This window comes from Neovison vison, chromosome X (genome assembly GCF_020171115.1).
Source record: "Neovison vison isolate M4711 chromosome X, ASM_NN_V1, whole genome shotgun sequence".
Taxonomy (NCBI): Eukaryota; Metazoa; Chordata; class Mammalia; order Carnivora; family Mustelidae; genus Neogale; species Neogale vison.
The window spans coordinates 74341537-74356102 of NC_058105.1; the positions used below are offsets into that span (position 1 = coordinate 74341537).

The window sequence follows — 14566 nt, forward strand, 5'->3', positions numbered from 1 at the left end:
AGTGATGCAACAATATATTTTACTTTATATCTTTTTTTCTTTTTCTTTTATTTTAATTTCTTTTCAGTGTAACAGTATTCATTGTTTTTGCACCACACCCAGTGCTCCATGCAATCCATGCCTTCTCTAATACCCACAACCTGGTTCCCCCAACCTCCCACCCCCTGCCCCTTCAAAACCCTCAGATTGTTTTTCAGAGTCCATAGTCTCTCATGATTCACTTCCCCTTCCAAGTTCCGTCAACTCCCTTCTCCTCTCCATCTCCCCTTGTCCTCCATGCTATTTGTTATGCTCCACAAATAAGTGAAACCATATGATAATTGACCCTCTCTGCTTGACTTAATTCACTCAGTATAATCTCTTCCAGTCCCGTCCATGTTGCTACAAAAGTTGGGTATTCATCCTTTCTGATGGAAGCATAATACTCAATAGAAAGACCACATCTTTCTTATCCATTCATCCACTGAAGGGCATCTTGGTTCTTTCCAGAGTTTGACGACCGTGGCCATTGCTGCTATAAACATTGGAATACAGATGGCCCTTCTTTTCACGACATCTGTATCCTTGGGGTAAATACCCAGAAGTGCAATGGCAGGGTCATAGGGAAGCTCTATTTTTAATTTCTTGAGGAATCTCCACACTGTTTTCCAAAGTGGCTGCACCAACTTACATTCCCACCAACAGTGGAAGAGGGTTCCCCTTTCTCCACATCCTCTCCAACACATGTTGTTTCCTGTCTTGCTAATTTTGGCCATTCTAACTGGTGTAAGGTGGTATCTCAATGTGGTTTTAATTTGAATCTCCCTGATGGCTAGTGATGATGAACATTTTTTCATAATTGTTTTCATTAGGTGTGTCATGCGGGGAAGAAGTCTCCAGGTGACATTTATTTATTTATTATCTTTTATATATTTTTTTCATTTATTTGAGAGAATGAGAGTATGGGGGGGGGTCAAAGGGAGAGGGAGAGGCAGAGAATCTCAAGAAGACTTCCAGCTGAGTGCAGAGTCAGATATGGGGTTCCATCTCACAGCCCTGAGATCATGACCTGAGCCGAAGCCAATAGTTGAGCACTTAATCAACTGAGCCGCCCAGGTTTCCCTAAAATAACAATGCTTTCTTCCTGTCACATATTTAACTGGGATATTAATAATTCTTGCCCTGTTTTTCTTATAGTTTTCCTGTGTGTCTCCAATGAGATAGTGGATATCAAGGTGCTATAAGTTACAAAACACTATTTAAATGGCAGTGGGTTGTTATTATAACTACCTGCAAGTCAAACCAGTGGCTTGGGCTTAGGGGAAGGAGATTCAAAGTTTAAAGGAGAGAGAACTCATTCCTAGTTGAGAAAATCAGAGGAAACATTCTGGACTTGGCTTCTGAGCTGAGCATTAATTGGTAGAAAAGATTTGCTTATGCAGAAATGGAGGAGAGCATTTTATATGAAGGGCACCACATGAACAAAGGCTAATAGAATGTTCTATTCTCAAAGGAAGGCTTTTAGGATTCATCTCTTGCCTATTACTGCTTATGTAATACAATTGCCTATATTCTCTTTCCTGATCTACACCATTAATGAAGTCCATATACCCCCCATTTCAGAGACTCCTCAAGCAGCCACAGTTGCCTACATTCATTCTAGATAGGAGATATGTCTTTGGTTCATATCAAAATTGCCTAGGTACTGAATGACCCAAGAAGCAAGAAGTATACTCCCACCAAGTTTGACAGGTGTGTGTGAAATGGTAGGCAAGATGCATGCTGTAACATAGAGGCTGTTGCGGAACAACAAACAATGCAATACTGATTATGTTCTCAGGGAGGCTGGTGAGTGGAAATGTGCAAGTATAGAAAACTCTGTAATTGGACTTTTGTATGATACAGATCTTAAAATGTAGAAATAAGATCATAGGCATTAGAGTGAGATAAAGCTGGGGTTTCTGAGATTGACAAAATTCTGGTTTTAGCCAAAAGTTTCACAGAAGCTAAGAGGGCATGTTAGAGCTGGAAGAAACCAGCTCAGTCCTTATCTTTCTTTCTGTACAGATGGAGAGACTGGGACCCAGAAAAGGAAATGGGCCTGTTAGAGTTTATCTGCTGATGAGTGGCAAAAGCTGGTATTCTCACTCCTTACCCAATGATATTTTCCCCTGCCCTCCTTTACAAATATGCTCATAGATTCTCTGAACACTCAGTAAAACTTCTATAGCCCAGGTACCTCTAGTAGAGATAGGGAGGGAGACCAGGAGACTTGGCAAGGCACTTGAGAGATAGTAAGCCTGGAGAAGACCATTTTTTTTTCTCCCAACAGGACTCATCAGAAGTTTTGGGAGGAGGCAGTTTTTCTGTGGAAATCATGGGCTCATGTATACCAGATATCACTGTCACTCTTGGAGTAGCTGCTTATAAAGACAATTCCATTGTGACATAGTACCCTTTTTATTCCTATGTATAATGATGCATGATTTTGGCTTCCTTGAGCCTCTTTGTAAAGACCTAGAAAATAAACCAAACTTTCAAAAAAGTAAATATAGTGCAGAGATGAAAATCTTAGGTTTTGACAACAAACACACTTTACACAACACAACAAACACACTTGAGCTCAAGCTTTATTACTTAGAAGTAACCTTGGGTCTGAGCCAGAAATAATGTTGGGTCAGAGCTTCAGGTTCTTCATCTATATAATGGGAGTAATTATGCTCAACTGATGGGGTTGATTTGAAGATTGTAAGACACAGTATAAAAAATTTAGCTTTAGCTTTTCTTGGCACATGGTAAATGCTCAGTACATTCTATTATTATTATTCCCTTGAGTCAGTCTCTGTGTCACCCTCTATTATAGTCTTATACAGTATGTTTTAGTATAGTTTCCATCTCCCAAAACTAATTATGTTACATTTTATTAAAAAAAAAATCCTTACTTATCTTAAGTGCTGCTCTATAATCAGTTGTGAGTTGTGGCAAAAAAAAAAAAAAAAGAAAAGATAAAAAAAGAAAGAAATCGTTGATAATACCTTAAACATTGAAGTTTGTGGATAATTTTCTTAAAAATATACCCTAGGAAGTTCACATTTTTCCTTTCAATTCTGTCAGTTTTACTTGTATTTGCTTTTGTAAGTGGGGCGGGGGCAGCTAAGCAATAACTCTGAGTCAGCAGTTGCATGGGACACTGGATGTTCCCTTGAGTTTGCTGCAGGTGGCTTCTATCTTTCACATGTGGCAGCTGAAGATGACTTAGCTACAGAAAAAGATCCACTTCTTAACAGGACACACCAGCTTTTCATAATGGGTTCTAGCCCAGACTCATCTCTAGCACTTACTCCCCACTAGTTCTTTTTTTTTTTAATTTTATTTAAATTTAAGTTAGTAAACACATATTATTAGTTTCAGGGGTAGAATTCATCAGTTACTTGTAACACCCAGTGTTAATTCTATCAAGTGCCCTCTTTAATGTCCATCACTCAATTACCCTATCCCCCCCACCCACCTCCCCTCTGGCTACTCTCAGTTTGTTCCTCATAGTTAAGAGTATCTTATGCTTTGCCTACCTCTCTATTTTTATCTTACTCTTTCCCACCTCTTAGATATTTATCTATGCTCTTCCCTCTGCTTTGGTTGCCTGCTCAGCTACCTTTCCCTCCTGTGAAATTTCCTTTCACTGTTCAAGGCCTGAGTCTGGACATACTATCTTCTCTAGAAGGTAGAATGTTGTCTCTTCTTCAGCTTTTTTTTTTTTCCAAATTCCTGTTTTGATCAATCAATGATGCCTATGCCCATAGAGCACCAACTTGGCTGACTTCCCACAGCCTGCATTACTCTTTAAAATTCTGCTAACACTCTCTGGGATGTCCTGTCTGCTATCTAAGAACCCCATGCCAGTGAGTGTCACCTCAGAAAGACAATGATAGGTACAGGTGGCATAGTAGACAGCACATACTGTCACCATAGAGACACTTAGACACATTCTAAGAATTGCATCAGGTCCTGAAGTCTTTGATAGATTGGTCTACTGTGAGAAGGCTGACTGGAAACAGGAGATTCAGTTCTTTGAGTTTATACTTAAGGCCCTTAATTATTCAGGAGCAGCCTTGCCAATTATTTACCATATATAATGTCAGTTTCCTTATCAAGAAAATGGGTTTGATCTCTGACCTGCCTGCCTCCACAGGATATTGTGAGGTTCAGATGAGATCATATTTTCTGGAAATTGAAATGCTGACAAGGTTCCCCTTAAAACTTGGGGTAAAGTCACAAACTCTTTAGTGTGACACAGATCCTCATCAGCTTTACTTGTGTCTCCTCTCTACCCTCTTCTCTCATAGCCAACCCTTCTTCCAACTTCTCCCTCAGGCTAAACTATTTTAGTTTACCTATGCTGTCTCTTGCGTGAGGAAGAATGCCTTTTTCTCTACCCTCAGCCCCATCTTCATTCAGCTTGGGTCACAGCCTAGACTGTTCTAAGGCAGCTTCCATATAGACCTTCTCACCACTCTATGAGAGGCATTCTTCTTTTGTATCACAACAGAACCTTGAACTTCCCTCACCATGGTACCCATTACATTATATTACAATTGCCTGTGTTCTTGTCTGTCTCTTCCATGAATACTGGAAGCTCCATGAGGACAGAGACCATGTTTGTCTTCTTCCTATGTGGGGTACATAATGGTTGCACAAATAGTTTGTGAATAAATGAAAGAAAAAAAGAATGAGAGAATAATGGGATATTGTGCCCCTGTGAAGAATCCTTGCAGTCTTTTGAGGTGGTGGGGCTCTTTCACAAGTTTTGTATTCACACTTACCACTATGTATAGGCATCAAAAGTCCTTACTTCTGGGGACAAGAGTCACTGCCCAGGTGGCAGGTGACACGCCTCTCACAGTTATCTGCTGTTCTGCTGGCCTATTTTCTGATCTGAGACCTGAAGTACCCAGTGGGGATTGGAAGGGGGGTGCTATTTGCAGAGTCTAGCTTAAGTCAGCTTTCTTGGCACAGTCTTCCTGGTTGGCAGCCAGTCCAAGTTCCCCAGATGACCTTCTCCTTGCTTGAAGTACCCTGGAGAAATAGTTGAGGGAAGAAGGCAAGTTGTGCTCTCAAGAAATGGTGGCAGGAGAATCTGAGAATGTGAATCATCCGCATCTGCCTGTTAACTAAGAAACCTACATTGTCATACTTCAGTGTGTTTTTAAATGTTTCTCATTGCTTTTGCAGTTACTTCTCTAGCTTAGCCAATAATTCTCTCCTTCTCTCACTGCACCCCCTACAATGGGCATGAAGAAAACCTGTTTCAGTGGATGGTAGGTGAAGTATGTGCTGTGATTGGAATAGAGATTCTTGAACTGTATACATGGGAAAAACAGATGGGAAGCAGAGGATCTCTCACCAGGGTTCTGAACCAGTGTACAAATTAATGGTGAAGATTCTCAGGTGACCTGCCACCCTAGCACACTGCCTGCAGGCATATGAGGGGACCAGAAACTGGATGTTCTAGGGCTAGTCCCTTAAGGACAATAACACATTCACAATAACATTCAATATTTCTTTTTTGGTCTGGATTCCTCACGTGAAGAATGTTTGGGTTAGACGCTAAGACCCCTTCTAGCTCTAAAAGGCAGCAATTATCGATCAAAGATTAGCTTACTCTTGTCTGAGGAATGGATGTGAGAAAGTTGGGGGGGATATGGTAAAGTCCCAGACTGGTTGGGCCTGAGGCATTTAGTAGGCTATAAACTCACTGAAAGTGTGGACTGTAGCTTGCTTAACTCCTAAGTATCTCTGCTGTTTATGAGATCATCCAAATGATAAAATTATTCCATTTTTGAGCCCTTACCTCTCAGTCAAGGGGTTGACATAGGATTTAATTGTTGTTTTGACGCTGTGCTCTCCAGGTATTTAGTTAAATTTTTATTGAGCACAAAACTATGTGTTCTAGGGATAATGAAATGCCTATTCCTTTCCCCTTTCATGTCATGATTAAGAAAAGCATTACTGTAGTTTTCAATAAGCTTGGTTTCCATATTGGAAGGGGCTTCCCATTTCATCTAGTCTTATTCCACAACTTCAGATACACTCATTTATATATGAGAGAAATAAGATCTAGAAAAGGGCAGAGAGTTGCCCAGGACCATATAGCAAGTGAATGCGGAGGTCAGAATCCTAGCTATACACTAGCTGTATGACTATGAGCAAGTCACATATTGGACTCTGGCCTCCAGGCTTTTTAATGCACCAGATGTCATTGTTTCTCTGACATCTGTGTTTTGCTACACCTTAGAAAACTCATGGTGGAGGATAACTACCTTGTTACTTTAGGCAGCGACTGAGTGGTAAATAAAACCAAGTAGGGTGGTTGTTAGATCACTCTCTGTAGGTACAAGAGAACTAAGCTGTGGTGGTCAGAGGGGTCTTCTGGAGGCAGGTTCTGACACATGTAACACACAAGCATATATATTCTCTATTACTTAGACACACATATCCCCAAAATCTCATGTTTTCTTCCTCTCTCCATCAAGCATTATGTTCAGGAAAAATTTGAGAAATCCATTCTCTCTGAGGGGGTCAATGACAAATACATCTCAACTTGGTATCCCTCTCAGGGGTTCTCACAGTTTAACAGGGAACAAAACAAGAGCATTTATCTCACCAGTTGGATTGCATACATTCTTATTGAATCTCTAACCTGGTGTGGGAGAGAGGAGAGAGACATTGTGACAGCCCATTACAGGTGAAGACAGTGAGGCAAAGAGAGCTTTCATATTATTCCTTAAGGTATCTGTCACACCTCATTGATGGTCTGTATGTTAAGCTCAGAAATTCAACTTGGGATCTCATTTGGTATCCAAACTTGGAAGAGACAAGAGGCCATTTTGCCTAAACCTTTGAAAATCTCAAAGAAAAGGTGGTCAAGGACAATATGGCTCTCGAAAAACAGTAAGAATGTGAACATGCCCATTCTTTTTATGAAGCTTGGCAAGAACTGGGCAGTGAAGCTCCTAATCAGTTTATGTTCCCATAAGGATGAAAATGAGGGTGAACAGCTGGGTTTTGTGAGTCCTTCCCCTGTTTGACAAGCTCAGGGTTTTTGATGAGAGGTTGTAATGGGTCTGTGCTTTCTTAGCCCAGACTCTTTGATATTTTGGTGGTCCCAGCACAACCTATGCTAGGGCCAACACAGGGCAAATTTATAACCCCTGTGCAAAGATTTTTTTTAAAATATGTGAAAATCAACATAGCATAAAAGGCCACTGGGCATGATACCAACTCTTGACTTCAATAAAGACAGCTAATAAAAGAGCTAATTAAAAAAACTCTGATGACATTCCCCTGAAATTTTAGATGGTTTTGTGTTTTAACAAATTAACAGTGGTGATAAGAGGACATTAGCAGCTTTTCTTGAGTTTCTTTGTTAACAATAACTTGAGCCTGCAGTCACAACAGGGGCCGTGGCCAAGTTTTAACTGGCAGACCAGCAAGCCAGTATTTTAAACAATGGACGACATTTCTGAAAGCAGAGACAGAGACAAACCCAGAGTCACACATGTATTCCAACAAACAAGTTTCTGCCATTTTTAATTGTATTTAGAGCGACAAAAGATTCCAAGATTACAAAAAAAATAATAATAATAATAACAGAGCACTAGTGCTTGGGGCTGGTCCTGCTACCCAGTGGAGGCCAAGTGCCGCTGTAAGAACTTAAGCCCAATCAAAAGAAGTTTTAAGCAAAATTAATGTTTCTTAAAAAAAATCTTTATATGATGCTTTCTTTTTTTCTTAATTTTTCCCTCAACATTGAAAATTAATTCTTGCATCTGGTTGCATTGTCTGCTCCCTCTTGCCGCCAAATTAATCTCAAAGACAGCACAACAATGTCACATCTGAGGCACTCCCTAATTAATGTCCCAGTCTAGGGGAAAGCAGAAAGGTGTCATTGAATGGTGAGAAGTCTCTCTCTCTCTCTTTTTTTTTTTTTTTTTTAGCTTGGGTTATGCCAATGGTGGCTACTCTCAGCACCTGAGTGACTTATGAGATAGGACAATCCCACAGGCACTTCACTACAGGACAGTTAGCACCAAGGGCTAAGGTTGGGAAAGACTACAGGCCTGGCCTGCCTGCAGTACAGGGTAGAGTCCCAAAATGTAAAGCAGCCTCCAGGGAGGGCACCACAGGAGAAGCAGCAATTTTTTAGGAATTTCTTTCCTTTGGGGGTACATGTGTGTTTCAGTTTTGGGTGGCCAGTGGAATCTGTAGGCGCCTAACAGCCAACCTCATGAATTAGTGCAGGTGGGGACTGTTTTAGGCTACAAGGGCTACTCAGTCCACAGCTTCTCATTTAATTCTATAAAAGGCTAAGAGACAGGTGTGGTAAGGAAAGGGATCAGGCCTCCTCTTATACTGAATTGGGGTTGGTAACCAATCAATGCATACTACCTACTTTCTGGCTAAATCGAATGGGAATAAATCAAAACTGTGTCCAAGGTTGTTTTTCCCTTTAAAAGTCTATCTGCTAAATTTAAATACTTATCACTAATTTATGAGGGCAGGGACATTCCAAATGGTTTGTTACTTCAGCATAAGCATCTGAGGACGAGGAGTGACTAATGTGGAATTTTCTGCCTTCACCTAGAAATGGTTTGATGTTGGGAGGCTCTGGGCAGCAGACCCCAGTGTCAATTTCTTAATTAAGAAAAACATCCCTACCCAAGGGCAGAGATGGACCTGCATCTATAGAGATACAACTTCTTGTACACTGACAATTTTTTTTGACAGATAAAAACACATTTTCATTGTCAAAATCTTTACAGAACACATCCAAAAGCAAAATTAGAGCACACAGACACCCAGTAGCAAAAGCACCTCAATCATAGGTGAGTGGATTGTGTAAAAGATGGAGCACTTGCTCCAGGTTCCCAAGTGCAGGAAACTACCTTTTTCTTACAAGGATGGTGAAGAACAAAGAATGTTTCTCTTTCTTCCAATCCTCAGGTCCCATTAGGGGTCCATCGGTTAATCATTTGGGTGGGTCTTTGGCCCCAAGTCTGGGCCTTCTCTGTGGGAAATCCCAGTTGATTCCAATTAGTCTTCACCACCCTTTAAACATTCATCTGTCTTGGGCTAGTAAAGTGCAATACATCATGTACCCTAGTCTTTTCCTTCTCTGCTCCTCCGTTAGGCCTACTGGTAAGGGCCCAATAGAGACAGAGATCTCTTAGTTATCTGATCAACCCAGGTATCTTTTCCATTCTGAGAGAGTTTCCAAAATGTAACTGTAGCCTCTCTCACAAGTACATGGTATCAGTTATGACCTGGAACCAAATATAAAGGTGCAGAGAAAGATAAAGCTATCAGAACACTTTATATCTATACATATATAATTCAATTTCAAAACATGGATACAAATACTCATTTACAATATATTTCAACCTTCTGCCTTAAACCCAAGAGAACTTTTTGTGCCGTCCAAAGTGTGCAGAAATGAATATTTCTGCCTGCTGTCCCTTTAGTGCAAAATCTAGTCCTTTAAATGCTCCCCTTCTCATCAAGGGCTTCACATCTTCAGATATGCAAACATGGACACTAGCAAACACAGTGGCCAACAGCTCCATTTCCAACCATGCAATAATGGAGCTTTAAGAATTTGCTCAGCGACTACTAGAGAAAAGGAAAGCTAGTTCTGCTTATAAAATCACATAGTGAAGGACCTATAAACCCAGTTTTTCCAAAATTGTCTTCCACTTTTCTAAGCATGTATATTGTTGGGGGGAAAACCCATGAAACTCTTATAAGTCAGTCAACAACAAAGTCCTTTAGTCTGTCTTTGGGTAGTTCACCAAAGAGGCACTAATGCTTGTTCCCTCCCTGCTCTTAAATTTTGGTATCTTAGCAGATACAGTGTAATCTTTGGCTACATAATGTGATGCTTTCATCTCTTTGTCTTTTTTTTTTAACTGCTTTCAAAGATTTTCAAAGAGATTAGTGGTGAGAAACAGACCTGCCTATAAAAGGCAACAGGGGCAGAAACTTCCTTTTACAAGAAAATGCACATGATAAATGGCTTATTTTGACTTTAAGTTTGGGATTTGATCCTGTTCTTTAGCATTCCTGGTTGTCATAACCCTTTACAGGGGGTTGAGCACAAAGGCCGCTCTTTTGGCCTAGTGCCTTCTCACCTGGGCAACTGGCACAAGATAATTAGTAGTCAGCCTATTGTCTCCCCAGAGCCATGCAGGGATGGTTACAGGGCTATCTGGAGAGTCTCATGAAGTGCAACCCTGGCACAGGGATGGAAAGGGGTAGAGGGAAGTGGCTTCGGCTTTTGAGCCCTGCAGAATATCAAAGGAGAAAAGAGGGCAAGACCATATCTGTGCTGTGGTTAATGAAACAAACAAACAGAAGTTACTTAAATCTCAAAGTTAGATCATTCGTGTAGTGTTACTATCATGTGGATGATGAAACTACTTTGTGTTTAAGTGTAAATAGAATACTTCTTGCTACATAAGCCTATAAGTATTTAGAAGTAGAATATGGACAGAGAGGGACTCTAGCATAAGCACATTATTTCTCAACCTGGAACCACCTCAGCAACTATCCAAAGGACAGAAAAAAGCTCTTACCCTTTCTGTTTTAGTGCCAGTGAACATACATAAAAATATGTGAATTACTGATTTTCTTTTTCAAAGATATATGACAGAATCCTTCAAAAAATTACATTCTCATTAGAAAAATAATGAACTATTCAAGAACAATGATACTGTCTGTGGCACAGAAAAGTTATGGAACAAAGAACACAACCCCTGTTTCAGCTCAGAGACCAGGCCTGGGAGAGCTGCTCATTGATCAAGAGCTGAAACAGCCCACAGGACTCTTTTCTTTGGTCACAGACTTTGTGACTCTGGTGGCTGTCTGTCGTCTAGCACAGATGGGGCCTTGTCCCTGGTGCTCCTTCGTTTTCTGTTCCTCAGTCCATCCCCATTGAGCACTGCAAACCTCTTCGGAGGTAGTTACCACGACTTGTCTGGTGAGTGATCTTCATCTTTCAGCTCACCAGGTGAGTGGGTCTAGGTGGCCGATCCTTCACGGATAAGCACAGTGTACCAACCACATCAACTGTTTGTACAGCAGAGTGCATGCAAAATGAGACTTCTGTCAATTACACTGGCAAGAACATCAATGATTAAAAGAAAAAAAAAATCCCCCTTTTATCCGTGGGAGAACAAAGCCATACTAAAATCTCCTTCACTCACTGAAACCCTAACAGAAACACTAGGCCTAAAGCCTTGTTTAGGCTGTTTTTCCCTAGTCTTGCCATTCAGAAATTCAGAGTAGTTAGTTGTTGCTGTTTTTAACTACACTGCTGTTTCACTGATTTTTGGCTTTCACAAATGCAAAACATATATATTCATAAAGATAAGAGTCACAATTGGGAAATCCATAAAGGTGAAAAATTTGGTAGTCAGAGAAATAAAAAGGAGAGCATCTAGTATTTACAAGGAGAGATATTAGAATGATATAATCAAGTCGATGTACCATAAAAGATGAAAATAATTTTAAAACAGATGTAAAGGAACTATTAAACTATAACCTAGCATAACTGAAAAGTGATGGATTTTTTTTCTGTTTAAAACAGCCAGAAGTAATCTTGTGAGCTTATATAAGCCAAATGATGTCCTAATGAAAAAAAACAGAATTTGTCTATCCTATCCCAGAAAGAGAACCTGTCAATTTTAGTTTTGTCCAGCAGTCTTGGATTGGTATATCACCCATCTTAGGTTCCCTGTCCCTTGTTATTTAAAGAAGCTGTTTTGCAAGTTCATTTGGCTATTAATATCAACACAGAAATCAGGGAAGGAAACACATGTAGATAATAGCATGTCACTCAGAAACTGTCCTCTCAACAAGTAGAGTGAATCAACTGAAATGGGCAGCTTGGTAACTGGCCCCTAATTTCTTGAATTTAGCAGATGAATATAAGAGCTAAATAAGGAGGCAGTTGCCAAGATGAGAAAGTAGGCAGACATTCCCCCTGAACTCAGGACTGGGGGACAAAGTCAGCAAAAGAGAGGTGTGCCAAAGGACCATATGAAACCAGTGTCCCAGGAGCACACCCTGAGTTCATGGATGGCAGCCCACTGGAGCCACACAAACCAGACCTTTCCAAAGGAGGTCATGGTTCTATAGTATAAATGTTTCAGCTTCCCTCTGGCTGCGAGGCAGCAAAAAAGGTGGGGTCTCTGAGTGAGTATGGCCGATGTCAGAACCCAGGATCAGCAGCAGAGGAGGATGATGAGTAAACCAACCAGATGGTGCCCATCTGGCTTTAGATTTTGCCTTTGAAGACTTTAACTTAGTAGTTAGTCTCCTCTTAGTTTCTTCTCTATTCTTCCCATGACTTCTGCAGGTGGAAATGCTGGGTGGCAAGGACAGCATTTACAGGGTTTCTGGTTCTAGTGCCTTCATTCTTCTCACCCTGGTAATTGAGTTTTCTCTTTAACCCTGACCTGCATAGCCCCCTTTAGCTGCTCTGAAGGAAGAAGTAGGTATTTTTCCACTTGGTGGGAAGGTGTCATCTCTAGGGGACAAGGGCAAGATTCCCAGCTTGTCCAGTCCCATCAATGTCTTCTTTCCAGTTTGTCCAAGGGCTTCAGAGATCTGATAGTTGGTGAAAGACATTTGGTAAGTAGTCTTTGAGCTTAGTGGCATCTAGAGATAGATGTCAAAACTGCTGGCTTGCTAGCCTTCTTGGTGGTAATAGCTCTTAGCAGAGAGTCTGTTAACATGCCCAAATAAATGGACAAACATCACCACCATGGCTGTCATATAGTCTGGTGAAGTCCAGGCCCACAAAACACTGAAGAGAGGGTAAGAGGGAGCTTGCAGCTGCATGGAGTCAGGCAAAAAACATTCAGGTCTTTTAAAGATAAGGGCAAAGAGTGATCAGCTCTTCAACGCCCTAAGCAGGAAAACAACCAACCAACCAACCAACCCACTGATTCTTTTTCCCCTTACTCTGGCCCCAGCCTCTTCCCTGAACAAATGGGAAAGCAGACCTGGCTCTGGATAGGGCCTTCCAAAGGGTCAGATCTCTCCTTTCCTTCTTATTAGTCTGACTCTTCAGTGGAAGTGGCCAAGTTTTGGCTGAAGAGAACATTCAGTTCAAAGCTCTTAGAAAAGCTTATTGAAAGTCAATTTGAGGGTGGAGGCAGAGGGTGAGAAAAAGGACTGGCTGGAGGGGAGGCGTTCACATGCAGACACATTTTCAAACAAGAAGCACATTTTCAGTACAATGATTTGCACTGCAGTTAAGAGTCTAGCCATCAGAGGCCAAGGCTGTGGGCAGGTACTGGTGATCCATCTGTCCTCTTTGTCCTCTCTTAAATCTGTCTCCTCCCTCCTAACTCATCTCTGGGGTCATCCTGCCCTCTAATGGCAATAGCCATTGGCAGAAAATAAAGTCTCCCAGGGAGGCTAAACTTGGAAAAATAAAAAGCAGTGACTCTCCATGGGCTTACAATTTTCACCTTATTCTAGTCACTGTTGGCCTTTTGGGGGGTGGGGGGAGATTCTGTTTGTTTTATATTTTTTAAGAGGAAAAAACCCTACAGGACTTTTGGTTTTAGGGGGGTTGTTTGTTTTGTTTTCCCAGATACTCAGCTCTCTAAACTTCCCGTGGCATTAGGTGAGTAAACGTTTGTGTGGCTGGCACACAGTGCAGTGCTATAAACAAGCACAACTTGACACTGGGCCACATGAGGATCATCACAGATTTAAAGAAATACAACACCATTCAAAACACAGATAAGAGCCATGGCGGGGAGCAGAGTCTGAAAGTGCCATGGGAGGGTCAGATAGGAAGGGAAAAAAAGAGAAAGGAGGAAAAGAGGGGGAAAAGTGCAGCAAATAGAACTCAGGAACATCTTCATGATAGACGGTACATCAAAAGAGGAAATTCCCCAAGGCACTGCAGAGAAGTAGTGCAGAGTTATAACAGGCAGAAGATATCTGAAAAGGGGAGTGGGGTGGGGTGAGAAAATGGGTGCTTCCAAAGCTTCACTGTGTGTGGAAATAGATGGGCTTGACTTTCCCAGAAAGAATCTTGGGCACTTGCACAGAGATGATTTCTGCCATCATTTCTGGAAAGTCCACGCTCACCATGTGGGACTTGATTAGCAGGTCAAAAGTGAACTGATGCAGCTCTCGTGCAATCTGTAGGGGGAGCAATAAGAGGGAGAAAACAGGCTTAACAAGGAGCTGGCTTCTGTCAGGCTCTTACCCCCACCTCTGATTTCTTCCTCCTTCCCTGTCCTTTGTCCTCCCTGTGTGTGTGTGTGTGTTCGCACACATGTACACTAAATGATCTCCAGGGAGTTACTGAGGGCTCCCAACTGATCTCCTACACGATTGCAAGCTCTCTGACTCAGGACCGTGTGTTCCTCTTCCCAAGCACATGCACGTGAATGCACACATGTGCACACTCACACACACATTCTCTTCCTCACACACAAATCTACACACGCACATGTGCACAAATACACAGACATAATTCAAGGGAGCAGGGGAAAAACATTCAGGTCTG

At 41.5% G+C, this 14566-nt stretch overlaps 1 protein-coding gene across 1 annotated transcript in view; it reads right to left on the minus strand.

Moving 5' to 3' along the window:
- Positions 1–7523: 7523 nt before the first annotated feature.
- AR (androgen receptor) overlaps positions 7524–14566 on the minus strand; it is a 217631-nt gene continuing 210588 nt past the window's right edge. Inside the window, exon 8 of the mRNA XM_044234492.1 lies at positions 7524–14196. Coding sequence (XP_044090427.1) covers positions 14041–14196 — 156 coding nt within the window. The 3' untranslated portion in view covers positions 7524–14040. The remainder of the gene's footprint in view (positions 14197–14566) is intronic.